The sequence below is a fragment of the Pholcus phalangioides genome, unplaced genomic scaffold, assembly GCF_987345545.1.
Source record: "Pholcus phalangioides strain wild (caught in Gottingen) unplaced genomic scaffold, Ppha-v1.0 ptg000007l_1, whole genome shotgun sequence".
Classification (NCBI taxonomy): Eukaryota; Metazoa; Arthropoda; class Arachnida; order Araneae; family Pholcidae; genus Pholcus; species Pholcus phalangioides.
Window position 1 is genome coordinate 56,589,301 of NW_028301600.1, and position 13,724 is coordinate 56,603,024.

General features: G+C 35.3%; 1 protein-coding gene across 4 annotated transcripts in view; it reads right to left on the reverse strand.

The window, feature by feature from the left end:
- The window catches only part of LOC149085523 (phosphatidylinositol 4,5-bisphosphate 3-kinase catalytic subunit alpha isoform-like), a 77,343-nt gene that overhangs the window by 54,788 nt on the left and 8,831 nt on the right, over nt 1-13,724 (reverse strand). For 2 of the 4 annotated variants that reach the window (XM_089233580.1, XM_089233581.1), the window contains exons 4-7: nt 7,758-7,964; nt 7,340-7,587; nt 5,891-6,121; nt 5,571-5,759 (exon numbers count right to left, since the gene is read on the reverse strand). In XM_089233580.1, coding sequence (XP_089089706.1) covers nt 5,571-5,759; nt 5,891-6,121; nt 7,340-7,587; nt 7,758-7,964 — 875 coding nt within the window. The remainder of the gene's footprint in view (nt 1-5,570; nt 5,760-5,890; nt 6,122-7,339; nt 7,588-7,757; nt 7,965-13,724) is intronic. The other 2 variants (XM_089233582.1, XM_089233583.1) reach the window with 1 other exon arrangement.

The window sequence follows — 13,724 nt, forward strand, 5'->3', positions numbered from 1 at the left end:
AGATATGAATTACTAGTACAGTAGACTCTTGCTAATCTGGTGCATGTCAGACCAAGGTGTACTGGAGTTCTACTACTAATTAACTACATGGACCTCCTACACATTCCTCTATAGAATTTCTAACGAATTGGTACATGTCGGAACGTGCTTGTACATGTTGTGAACCTAACATGAAGTTTGTGTTATGCTTGGTATGTGTAGTGCTGCCATCTGCCATCAATTTTTTTACTAGGAGTGAAGTGTAATGATTGGCCTGTTGATTTTGGGTGAGACTTTTTAACGGGGGAAGATCGTCTTGCATTTGTGCTTTGCAGTTGGGAACCACAGTAGAACTTCAGCCGCTGCAATATAAACTTATGCCCATAGACATGCAGTGATATTTTTCTCTTTTATGGGGCTCGGAGAAAATCTGCCTTAAAACGCCAGATTATCAAGAGTCTACTGTAGTAGTATGGGTGCATCGTGGGCCCCACGGGCAAAATGTTTTTTTGAGGTCCTCCACCTGGTTAAAAATGCTAAACTGTCAACTTACACGCTTACTCTCAATTTGAATCAGATCAAATTTTCATGAGGCCCCCCTCTGCACTTGAGGCCTCCAAGCCGTGCACAGGTGGGCCCATGCGTTAAGACGGCGCTAATTATGGCATACTTTATTTGATTCCGATGAAAAAATTTTCATAATTTTCCATAAACTGTGTACAAAGCTGGAAATTTTTAATGAATTTTTCAGACACTATCATCTTCTTTTAAAATTATAAAAGGTGAATGAGGAAGTTAAAGGTATTATTTTCAGAAATACAGACATGTCATCAATGCGTAAAGGCTCAGTGTTTGTGCTGCAGTGTTTCTTTTAATTTTAAAAGAGGATGTAAGTTTTGTTTGTCATAAAACTTTCTTTGAATTTCTAAAATCGTTCACAGAAAGACAAATTGTCTAAAACAAAATTTCCTGAAAGTGTGCAGTGCGTCTCCTAGGGGTGTTTCCAAGAGACCCTCCCCACTTTGGAGGGGAGTGGTTTAGGTCAGAGAAGAGAGAGGCAAAAGAAAAGAAGAGAGCGGATGAATAAGAAAGGACCAAGGGTCGCAATCACAAGTAGATTCATCATCAGACGGGGCAAGCACACATTTTGGTGGCCCCTTGTATTGTTAAAGGAGGGTGTACAGGGTGAAGTTTGTGCCCCCTCTGGTAAGGCGCCTGTGGCATCTGACCTACCTGCTTCCCTCCCCCAGTTGCAGACCAGAAAAAGACAGTGGCATTTCAGGTTCTACAGGGAGGGGCAGACGTGGACCAATGAGAGGGGGGAAAAGTCATGTTAAAATAATGTTCAATTTAAACAAACATACCAACATGATACAGCATGTGCATATTTCTGTGGAAAAAAGGTAAAAGGTAATATTTTCAGCGACGAGTTACAGTGAACACAACAGAGTAGATAAAACGTAATATTTTCATCGATAAGTTGAAGTAAACATATATATATAACATGGGCTTACCTTTTACTATTACACAGCCAAGTCATTTTTAATCCTTAATTGAGCATAATATAAAAGTTAAAAGATCGGGTGCAATGCGTCTACTAGATGCATGTGTGAAAACCTTCCATTTGAATAGGAAAAATAATGAAAATGAATACGTATGAAAATGCCAATTATTTTTAATGAACAAATCGTATGTAGCCATAACGTAATGAAATATATTGTATTCCCCTGCACTCACTAGCTAGCATGTCAGGAAACAGCGAGTCAGTGTGCCGGTATAAATTCGAGTCATACATTCTAGATAATTCTTAAATATCTGGACTGGGAAAACTGATTGAATTGAATCCTGTCTATCTTTTGAGTTTTAGGATCCTTACTGTTTTACGAAACACCTTCAAATTGTTTCAGCTTTATGTTTGCTTTTGTACCACAAATCTCGATTCATTAAAATTGTCATATATGCTAAGAATCTTTTATTCACGTAGATTACATGAGTTAAATGAACAATGAACACATAAATAAACTGCGATACATTTCTTTATTCCTTTATCATGCGTGTGAAACTGAAATAACCAGAGTGAAAAAAAATAATGACACTGCAGAACATTATATTGTTATACATAAGCAATAACATATTTTTAAAATCTCTGAACATCCAGAAAAGCAAGCAAATATCTGTACTTTATATCGACGGCCCAGTCCAAAGAAAAGAGAAAAAAGAGAATTCAGAAAATTGCATTTTTGAGTTATGCACGTCCTTAAAACTGTGAAAAACTAATTCTGCTTATATGCCCCCTACTGTAATTTAATCTGAGAGTTGATTGACATTCAGTTCCATACAAACTGTAAAATTCTCAAAGCATAGAATTTTGAACTGGGCCGTCGATATTACGTTTATGATTGGTTACGTCAAATTGGTGCAATAAGTCGATGCTCAATTTTTATTATCCTTATTGAATTCATGTACAAAACATTGTTTGCTCTACAGGGGGAAAATATTTTTTTTCTGATACCATGTGGTCATTTCAAGTTTGTGAGTGGTAGCATATATTTTTTGCAACTGCAGTGAGACGTGTTACAGGTAAGGGACTGTCATTGTGTCTGTGCAGTACCTAAGTTGCCTAGATACATCTACACTGCTCAAAACAATTAGGGGAGCAAGCAAAAAAGTGAAGAAAACCGTGCGAGACAGCCACGTATTGGCATACAATGAATAGTATACGCGTATCAATGTGCAATACAGAAAAAAGACGTAAAAAAATTTGGAATTATGCTTTAATTCTTTGAAAATATGGAAAAAACATGAAAAGATGATTTAGGGCAACAATTTGGTTACATGTAAACGATAAAAAAAAGTACTGTTTAGACATGATGCATGAGTTTTAATAGGGCGTGTGGTCTCCTCGAACAGCTAAGACTGCTGCACACCTGTTTGCCATAGATGCGAGGAGGTTATCGATCAGACTTTGGGGAATACTGTTCCACTCCTCAAGAAGTGCAATCTGCAAGTCTCGGACAGTAACAGGCGGCCTTGGTCGAGCAGCAATGCGTCGTCCATGATTGGATTCAGGTCAGGAGAGCACGCTGGCCATTCCATATGCTTTTATTGTTTCAGCTTCAAGCATGTTCTCCACCAGACGAGCTCTATGCGGTCGGACATTATCATCCTGGAAAACAAAGGAATCTCCAATGGCTCCAGCATAAGTGATGACATGAGGTTGCAGTATCTTGTCTGCATACCTTCGGGCCGTCAAAGTGCCATTCCGAATGATATGCAGGTCCGTACGTCCGCCTATGCTGATTCCACCCCATACCATCCAACCAGCTCGTCTGTATTGTGACCTTTCACGAACGAATGCAGGGTTATTTCGAGTGCACCTGTCCCTCCATACCAGAACACGTCGGGTGTCACACTCCAGACTGAATCGGGACTCGTCTGTAAACAGCACTTGGCTCCAATCATGTTGCTCCCAATCTCGATGTTCAGCAGTCCATCTTCTTCGGGCCGCACGGTGGCGTGGGGGTCAACGGAATGCAGACCATTGGCCTACGTGCATAGAGCCCTCCCTCATGAAGCCGATTACGTACTGTTTGGCTGGACACCCTTCGTCCTGTTGCCAAGAGCAACCATCTTTGCAGCTGCGTAGCATTCTCTGTTCTGTTTCGACGGGCTGTTAACCGTATATACCGGTCATCAGTTGCTGTAGTGGCGCGTGGCCGACCTTGCCCTGGTCGACGTCTAACATTTCCTGTTTCTTGGAATCGATTCCACAGCCTTGCAACAACACTTCTGGCGACTCCAACAGCGTCCGAGACACTACATTGTGTTTGCCCGGATTCCAGTCTGCCTATAACACGCCATGCCATGGATTCCGGTAAATCACATTGTTGAGACATCCTCAAGTCACCTTGTCTCAAAAAAAAATACTGCGCAATCGAATTTCACAGTTACGGCAGTAAAACAGACGTTTCTGCAACATCCCGATTTCTGCCCTTATCTCCTTTTTCTGGTTTTTCACGTCATGAACTTTGATTTGCATATGAAGTTTTCATCCGTTTCCTGCTGGGCTTTAAATTATGGATGATTCATTTTATGTTACTTATCGGTATACATCTTTGCGTAATTTTGTTAAAACCATGTGCTCCCCTAATTGTTTTGAGCAGTGTAGTAGCATCTAGGAGGCTTTGGAAGTACATACTTAATTGATAACTGCTTTGATTTTGCCATCTCTATTAAGCGAGGTTTGTTGTCTCCAAAGTAGCTCAGAATACATTTCCTCTGGTTGACAGATCCTTATTTTATTTTGTATTATTTTGCCTAAGTGTTATAAAAAAGGCCCTGAGAAGAAGCATTTAACACTTTCACAGAGAGAAAAAAAAATTAAATTAATAACGACAGTATCTACCTGCTTTGACATGAAAACCTGGAAAAAAACATTTATTGATATGTTTGTATGTATCATATATAGCACATATGCATTTTTATTTGTTTTTTTGTTTTGTCTGGTTGATTGCGAGCCATAATTTTTATCAAGCAAAGAAGAAGAAAGTAGGATTCTAGGAACATTTTAAAATAATAATTCTTCATATACTTTTGATATTCTGCTCTCTTTTCATCTGCTAAGTTTTCATTCATTTTTACAATCACACTTGATACTGTTAATAAAATTCTTTTTAGCTTGTAATGTGCATCAGAATTCCTTACGTTTATATAAATATAACACACATGTTATTGCATATATGTCAGTGGTCTCCTCAAAAAAATTTCCGTACTTATTTTTTTGTGAGGGTGGCAGGCACAAATGTTCAAATTTATTGTCAAAAACACAGCCACAGCTAATTCATTAATTGTAGCATTGGTTGTTGCAAACCAATTTTTTGAATCAGTATGTTACTTGTGCCGACACTGGGTTGGGCCTTATTGATCGATACCTTCATTTCAAAAAAATCGCCCCCCCCCAACACATCACTCTGGATTCGTGCCTCGGGTATTAGCAAATTCGCAGATGTTGTGAAGCTAATGGGGGTAGTCGGTAATCCAAGCGATAGGGAAAGGCTCTCAATGAACTTGAATATGATTGAAGCATGGACTAATGAATTGAGCATGACCTTCAGTGTTGATTAGTGCATGGTCACCAATTTCGGTTCAAACTCACATTTCATTTATGAGTAGAACAGTGTTATTATTCTGAATGCAACTAGGATCACTGATCAATTTCAGATGAAAATAAATTTGATAGAAGATGAGTAAACTTAAGCGACATGAGAAAAACTGGATATATTGTTTTTTTGGACTCCACAAATACATCTGTCATTTATGTGACCTTAATTAATTTAACTTCTGAATGGATCAGATAATTTAAAATATGCAACTACTGTGATCAAGCTAAAGGTTATAAATTAATTGAATGTGTATTCACTCTTCTTGAAATTTCTTCAATGGGTAGATGATTAAAAAAATTTTTTTTAGAAACTCTAATATGTTTATTTATGTGATTTAGAATATTTGCTTAAAAAACCATAACACATAAACAAAAAAATATGATATACTAATCTTAAGAAATTATTATTATTCCAAAATATAATAATTACCTCACGCCGTTTTCTCCGAGATACAGAGCAAATAGAAAGGCATAGCCTAGCACTACGTGGAATATCAGGTACATATAGTTCATATTCAAGCCACTCTTCCCACTTCGGATTGGAGAAAGTCACTTGTTTTGTGTCTTTCATTTCACACAGTGGCTCAGGACCATGGAAAATACCAGTTTTTACATATATCTAAAATAAATGAAAAAAAAATCAGTGATTAAAAAATTTGTTTTACTTAGGTATTTTAGTATAATTATGTAAGAGTTAAAAAAAAAGATAACTTTTTCCATTAATCTATAAAATTATCTGTAGCAACGCACCTTATCAACATCTCTTACATTCACATAGGTTGCCCATAAAATTTTTATTCTCAGCATAGCATCAACATTCCATAATGACATACTTGACTGATTACTAGAGATAGCAGTGGTACGGCGTAGAAATGAAGGGAAGTGAAACTTTTCACAGTGAGGTAAAGAATTATATACACCTTCTTTTGACATCAACATTAGCTGAGGAATTTCTCCTTTGGCTATACAGTTACGAATATACTAAACACACACAAAAAAAAATATTATCTATAATAAAATCCAAAATGTGAAATCAAGACACATGCAGTTGAATTCAGTTAATATAAGTGCATTTGGGTTCTAGCATTCGGTTGTATCAGCCATTTCTTGTGAAATTCATGGATAGATAAAAACTTTTAAATCAATAAGTAACATCATGAAAGGATGACGTCACTCTCCGCTATCCATACAAAGGTTTTTAACAACTGGCTGTTGTGTGCTTGAAGATGAATTTCTGGAAAGAGAAAATTCAACTGCCTTTGCAGGGAATGAAACCCACATCCTTTCACTTTCTGGGTGAACGTCCTAACACGAGCTCCAAGGAGATTGAGAGATTTGTTGCCTTTGTAGTCTAGTGGTCTAGGGCGTTCACCCAGAAAGTAAAAGGACGTGGGTTCGATTCCTTGCAAAGACAGTTGAATTTTCTCTTTCCAGAAATTCATCATCACAACAGCCAGTTGTTAAAAACCTTTGTAAGTAACATCATACTCACATAATCAAAAATATCATACAAATATGAACACATCTACCAATTAAGGATGACTTAATTTGAAAAATAATTGAATTTAGGATATTTTAAAAAAGTTAACTTAGTAAAAGGGAAAAAAAACAAGATGGCTTAAGGAAAATTAGAATATTTTGAATAGAAAAACTTAGTTTGACATGACTATGCTTCTAAACACAGACATCAGTATGGAAGCAAAAACCGTAGCTAGAATAGAAAATAGAGCATTACAAAAAATGGGTTTTGTTTAACAAATTTCTATATAACAAAGGCCAAATGAATCTGCCAGTGTCATTCAATGCTTGAGGACACAGACTTATTAATGACCTTAAATTGGCGCATTACTATAAGCAAGAGGGAGAGTGGCGTTTCCGAGACTTTCTGTTGCACTGCCCAAACTTAAAATCAGTTTTACTCAGAGCTGCAAAGCAATGTCAAAATTAGTCTCAATGATGTTATGGGTTTTGATTATCAAAGTAAATATTATATAAAATTTATCTTGTTATACTGTTGAACATTTTTAAAATTTGTTGCGATGAAAAAAAAATGTGCACATACATGTTTTAAAATATTAGAAAGTCTTTTAAGTGAAGCAACATAAAGTTACCTTAAAGAATGATGAGAGAGAGAAAAAAATTATAAAAAAAATCAATTCCAGATAAAAACAACCATAAATTCGTCATTTGACGAGATACCTTATAGTGAGAAATTGGATGATGTTCGAGTAAATACTGGTCAATGCCACAAACTTTTAGAAGATAGCTACATTGATACTCCCTAGCAGACTGCTGCTGCTGTTCTTTAGTCATTTTCATGCATTTTAGTTTCTTTAGAATAGCTTCTTGAGTTATGCTTTCAGGATAATCATCTTTTGGAACTTTCACAGTATACTTTTGCTTCTCACCCGTAGGTGATAAAACCCACACACAAACGATAATCAAACCTGAAAAATATTTTGCATGATTTTCAATGTATCACCTTTGAATGGGATATTTGATTAATATAAGACCTTAAATATCATTTGCGAAAGTTTCAATGAAGAGATTTAGATATTTCAGTTCAAAACATTTCACAGCAGATATTACATACATAAATAACACAAAAATAAGATACCTTTATCAAGTTTTTTTTCTAGGCTGGGAGGAAGATCACTACTCTCAACTTCTGGTGGATACACATACGATACCAATTTATCCTTAGAACTAGCATCACGAGCTTCAACTGCTTCTTTGCATACATTCAAAATGCTTCTTCGAAATTCTATTATTTCAGGATCTTTGACCTCATCAAACTCGTGGATGGGCATACCGATAGCTATACCTGATTAATAAAAAAAACAAGCAATTTTCTATTTAAATAGGTATATTTCAATAGGTATATTTTATAGTAAGAGCTGGGAATAGATCTGATAGGAAAGGGGGTGGAGTATTGATATATGTGAAATCATGTTTGAAGGCTAGAGAGTGTAACGTAAAGAGAAGTGATATTGAAACTTAATGGGTTGAGCTTGAAAACAAAAGACATCATAAACTTATTTTTGGAGTTTGTTACAATCCACTAAATAAGGATGCAAACTGCATCACCAAATTTCATGATGAAATTTCTTACATGTGTAAGCGTAAGAGGGTTATCATACTGGGGGATTTCAATTACCCAGGAATTGATTGGGAGAACCTTTCATCTGGAGATCAGTATGAAAGAGACTTTCTTAAGTTGGTGCTCAAAAATTTTTTGTATCAGAAACCACTAGGGGTACTGCTATTTTGGATTTAGTTCTTAGCAGATGATGTGAAGCTAATGGGGGTAATCAGGAATCAAAGAGATAGGGAGTTGATGCAGACCATCTTAAACAGGATTGCAGCATGGGCAAATGAATGAAGCATGACCTTTAGCGTTGATAAGTGCATGGCTGTTCATTTTGGTTCAAACAACCCACGGTTCTCTTACGAGTTAAACAGTGTCACTATAACGGATGCAACTAGGGTCACCGATTTGGGAATTCTCATTGATGAGCAGCTTAGGTTTTCTGAACATTGTTCATCGGCGGTCAAAAAAGCGATTAGAATGCTTATGCCACCCATCCATATGGGTGTGTGGTCTCATTTTCAAAAAGGTCTCTTCGCGTTCTCCTAAAGTAATTCTTCTGCTTTTTCAAGGCTGGTTCATCTAGGACTGGAGTATGCTGTAAGGTTTTGGAGACCATACCTACAGAGGGACATAGACTTGGTTGAAGGGGTGCAGAGAAGAGCTACACGTGTCCTTATTGGCACACGGAACTTGAGTTATGATATCAGGAGACTTCATTTTTTTAATAAGTTTACATTGGATTAACACAGGTGTTGAGGAGATATGATCGAAGTGTTCAAAATTTTCAACAGGATGGATAAGATGGACCATGAAATTTTAGTACACCGCCAATCGACTGCTTTTAGAAGGGGACACCAGTATCGATTGGTAAGGGACAATGTGAGGTTATGGTGTCACAGGTAATTTTTATCTAATAGGGTTGTTAATAAATGGAATAGTTTACCCCTGGAGGTAGTTAATTATAAGACAATTGACACGTTTAAAAAGAAATATGATAAACATGTTGGGGTAAATCGAGAAGCTATCCATACTTAGAATAAGACAACCATAAATACATTATGGGCATTGTATAGTATTTTATCATGTGTATATATAGTTTATAATTTTTGTGATTGTGTTTTTAATTAGGTTGCTGCATTTTTGAAATATATGACATCCATATTTGTTATGGGCATCTTTTTCTCAGCCACCTCGTTGGGCATTTTGCCTGTTGTGGCGGCGTATTTGTAACGTAATGTCCAATGAAGTCTGAAAATAGCTAAATGAAAAAAATTTCACAAATATATAACTTTTGTCTCAAAATCATCTTTTTAATAAGGTGCAAATACTATACTTCTTTATATTATTGCTCATATCAGTTTGAAAGCAACAATTCCTGATGAAAATCAAAGAAATATAATAAAATTGTCTTGATTTATCAAGCTCTCGTTTATGTATTAAACAGAATGTATTACACCATGACGGTAATAAAAACTCTCAGAAAAAATCTAAATATCTATAAAATAGCAGTAAAGAACATGACACCATCTTAGAACTGAAAATTCAGATGACAAATTCAAGTAATCGGTGTTCCACAGTATAAGAAAAACATTGTTTTTGTAAAAGTTTTGAAATTTCTTCTTTAACAGCATTACTTTTCTTTATATGTATATTTAAATATCTTTGGATAATTTACATAAATTACAATTTTTTATACCAGGCATATGTAACGATATTCAAGGGGCCAGCGAAATGTTTTGCTATAAAGGATTTATCCTTATAGGTGAAATATATTAACACTATATAAAATACACTAAGGAGTAATATTGTTATATCGGATATTACTTTTATTTTCAATTATTTTAATTTCACTGCTTTTTGCTTTTTTTGTGATACAAGGAGATACAAGGCCATGTTGCACCAAAAATTTGTCATATCAGCCATGCACACAATGTGACAAGATTATATTGTTAATACAGTGAAACCTGTATAAAACTGAATGTCAAGGGACTGACCTTTTTTTCAATTACAGACAGGTTTCCATTTTATAAAGGAGCACACGAAAACATTCAGTATTTTTTTTCTACCATTATGCAAAACTAAAATTTTGAGAATATCATCCAAAATACTATAAACCAACGAGTATTAAACAGTGACATGTGTATTATTACCGTATTTTCAATTTTTTTCATGTTGTTTCAAATTACTATACATTTGAAATATCATACTTAATGCGCAAATAGTTAAAATTCATTATAAAATGCTCTCCTGAATACCAATACCACTTACTTATGTCAAAAGTGAAAAAAAAAAAAATTCAAATTAAAGTAATTGAGAAATGATGCATATCTTTTTTGAAATAGTGACAGTGAGATCAACACCCAATAACCTTATGAAAGAAAGATTATACGTTTCTGGCTATATTTACATATCTATACGTGAATTATTTTTTTAAATAATTAAGTACAGTTTTCTGTACCAGCATCGTTCTTACAATACAATTTTTCGCAAACATCTGAGCACTGTTTATCATGCTCAAAAGCTCCATGTCATTTTTATAAGCTGCAAAATCCTGTAAATTCGTAAGGCACTGAACTGTACTTGTGTACAAGTTTATTTTAAGATCTTTTTCTGCAACTGAGTTGGATTTCTCTTCATCACTGCTGCTTTTATCGTTAAGCTGCCCTAAAATAGCAGGTCCAATACAGTTTTCGCACGGTGCTACCGTTGCTAGTTCATCATCCACTGTTACGAACTCTATTGCATGCAATCCTACTTTAGCTGCATTTAATGGGTCTTGTAGATTATCAATTTCATGATTGACTGATTCTTCTATTGAATTGATTTCTCTGGAGCAGTTTGCTTTCACTAAACAGTGTTATAGTTTCATTATCAACATTTTTCCCATGCTTTTGAAACCCACAATATCGCACCAAGTAGGTTGATAGATTTTGTTAATTCCGATAAAATTGATGCATTTTTCGTCTTTGCCAGCATTGATTGCATTGCAAAGCCGCTCTGGTAATTTCTTTTCACGTTGCAAATCACTCCTTGATCAATTGACTGTGTAACACTAGTTGTGCTAGGTGAGGAAAAAGCCAGTACAACATTAGGAAGCTCAATGTGAGGATGACAAGTCGCATTGTCAATAGCAGAACCTGTAGTTTTTTGTTTTTTTTTGCCTTCCACTCAACTGGTAGAGTTTTTGGATTTATATTCCTCAAACAACACGGTTTGGTGGATTTACCAATAACCAGAGGTTTTACTTTTCTCCAGTCATGAAAGCACACAAAAACCACAGTAAGTCTTTCCTTCTACTTTTTGCTTCCAGCACAACTTTCTCTCTTCAAGAAAAGAGTTTTGTTTGGTAGGACCCTGCAGAACAATCTGGTTCCATTTGCCGTGTCGTTAACATCATATCCTTCAATTAAATTCAAAAGTTTTTCGCTCCAATTATTCACAGTTTCAGGATCAACATCAGCAGCTTCACCACATACTTCCTTGAATTTTATTGAATGTCAAATCTTCCTTCTCAAGTTGTTTGGCAATTTTTTTTGCTTCAGCATGAACCATTGGCCCTGATATCTGGAGTTTTCTAGATCTGCCGTCCACAAACATTCCCATACGATTTCGTTAATTTGCTCATTTCTAGTCTTGTGCATTTTACATTTTGTTTCTCCATTTCCATTCAACCATTCCTCTCGAATTTCGCTTTTTTTTATTTGCAAAAACAAACGCAAAATACATATAAAAGACAACAAAAACCACAGACAGAACAACACACATGAACACAATAAACAGTCATATTGGGTCCCAAGGGACATAACGTCCTTCCCTATGGATTAAATTATATAATTTTCTTTTGATAATATCATAACATTGGGTTTTTCCAATAGCAAACTATTTTGTTATCTCTAACACTTAAATTTTGCTTTTCTTTTGCACCTATGATCTCTACTGTTGTGTTAAAATCCAAGACGTGTTTCTTGTGACTGGTGGCTATCAATACACCGAATGAAATGAGAAACATATTAAGACTTTTGCGTAACGTTCTTTTTTATTGCTAGTCGCACTTTTTCTTTTTTCTATGCGTCCAGGTTTTTGCACACAGCGCGTCTTCAGTCATCAATCAGTGAGCTGCCGCAACACGGTACTATATCAATAAATTGTGAGTCTCCCTCACCTATTCCTCTCCTGGACTACTTTGAATGGAAATTATCGAAATTTTTCTAAGAAACAGGAAGGCTTTCTAACAAAAGCCATCATTTTCATCATAAACGAAACAGGCTTTTAATAAATCTGCTTTCATCCAATCCCTTACTTCTAAACCAGTTCAGACACAATAGTAAGCATTCATCCTTTTTTCCAAGTAAGAGTTCCCTAACAAAACGGAAATCAGTACGACTTAATTTTTTCCCATTCAAGGGTCAAAAACTTGTACTTGACCAAAAAAAATTTCCGTTGCACCAGTTTTTTTTTAAAAATCGAAAATAGACTAAATATGCCTTCTGTTTCCGCATTAGACAGTTTTCGACTTAAAGAGGTTTCCCCATAATGGAAAAAGCATTCATTATTCACTGGACTATGTCTGTTTTGTTCAAGACAGGTTTCCGTCTCATACAGTGTCCGTCTTCCACAGGTTTCACTGCATGTCCAATAAAACAATGTGTGTAAACAATAAAAACAATTCAAAATAAAAACTCTGTAGAATTGCTAAAAAATCCAATTTTCTTGACACACACAGCAAAAAATACAAGAGCCAAATACAAATGCAAGACCATAACAGGAAAAATGCCCAACGAGGTGCTGAAAAAAAGATGCCCATAACAAATATGGATGTCATATAATCTAAAATATCACTGCAATAGATGAAATAAGATTAAACAAATAATAGCTGTTACCAAAAGCAATCAGAAAATTTCGTAATAGCATAAATGAAACAGATGAAAATACAAGTAGTGGTTAAGAGACTGACAGAGAATCCACATTAAGGTTCAATCTCTAAAAGCAGTTATAATAACTGTGTTCTACGCATACATAACCAGATAAGCACAACTTCTTTCAATTGCTCTTGCAGCTTAAACAACAATTATCAATTAAAGGCTTTATAATAGTAACCAAAATCGTGTGTATAATCATTAGGTGGTTAATAGTATCTACCTTATATAGAATAAAACAATTTCTACGGTCGTGGGAAGTATACTTCCCACTTCTTATAGAATACTCCTTTGAGAAATGATTTTTACACTGTGATAGTTTTACATTGCTATTATATGACTGGGAGTACTGGTTGGCACCTCAAGATTGTGAATTTTTAATGGGGACAAACACTTTCTATTCCTAAAAAAAAACTTGGGGGGGGGGGGGTAAAAACATATTGAATAAAATAAAAGTTATTTCCTTCAATAGTATGCCCAAACAATAATAAATTGCCAAAAAATCCAGAAATTATAAAACAGATGTGTGTTAAAGGGTTAAATACACATAAATTAGAGAAAGAGTAGAGTGGATGAA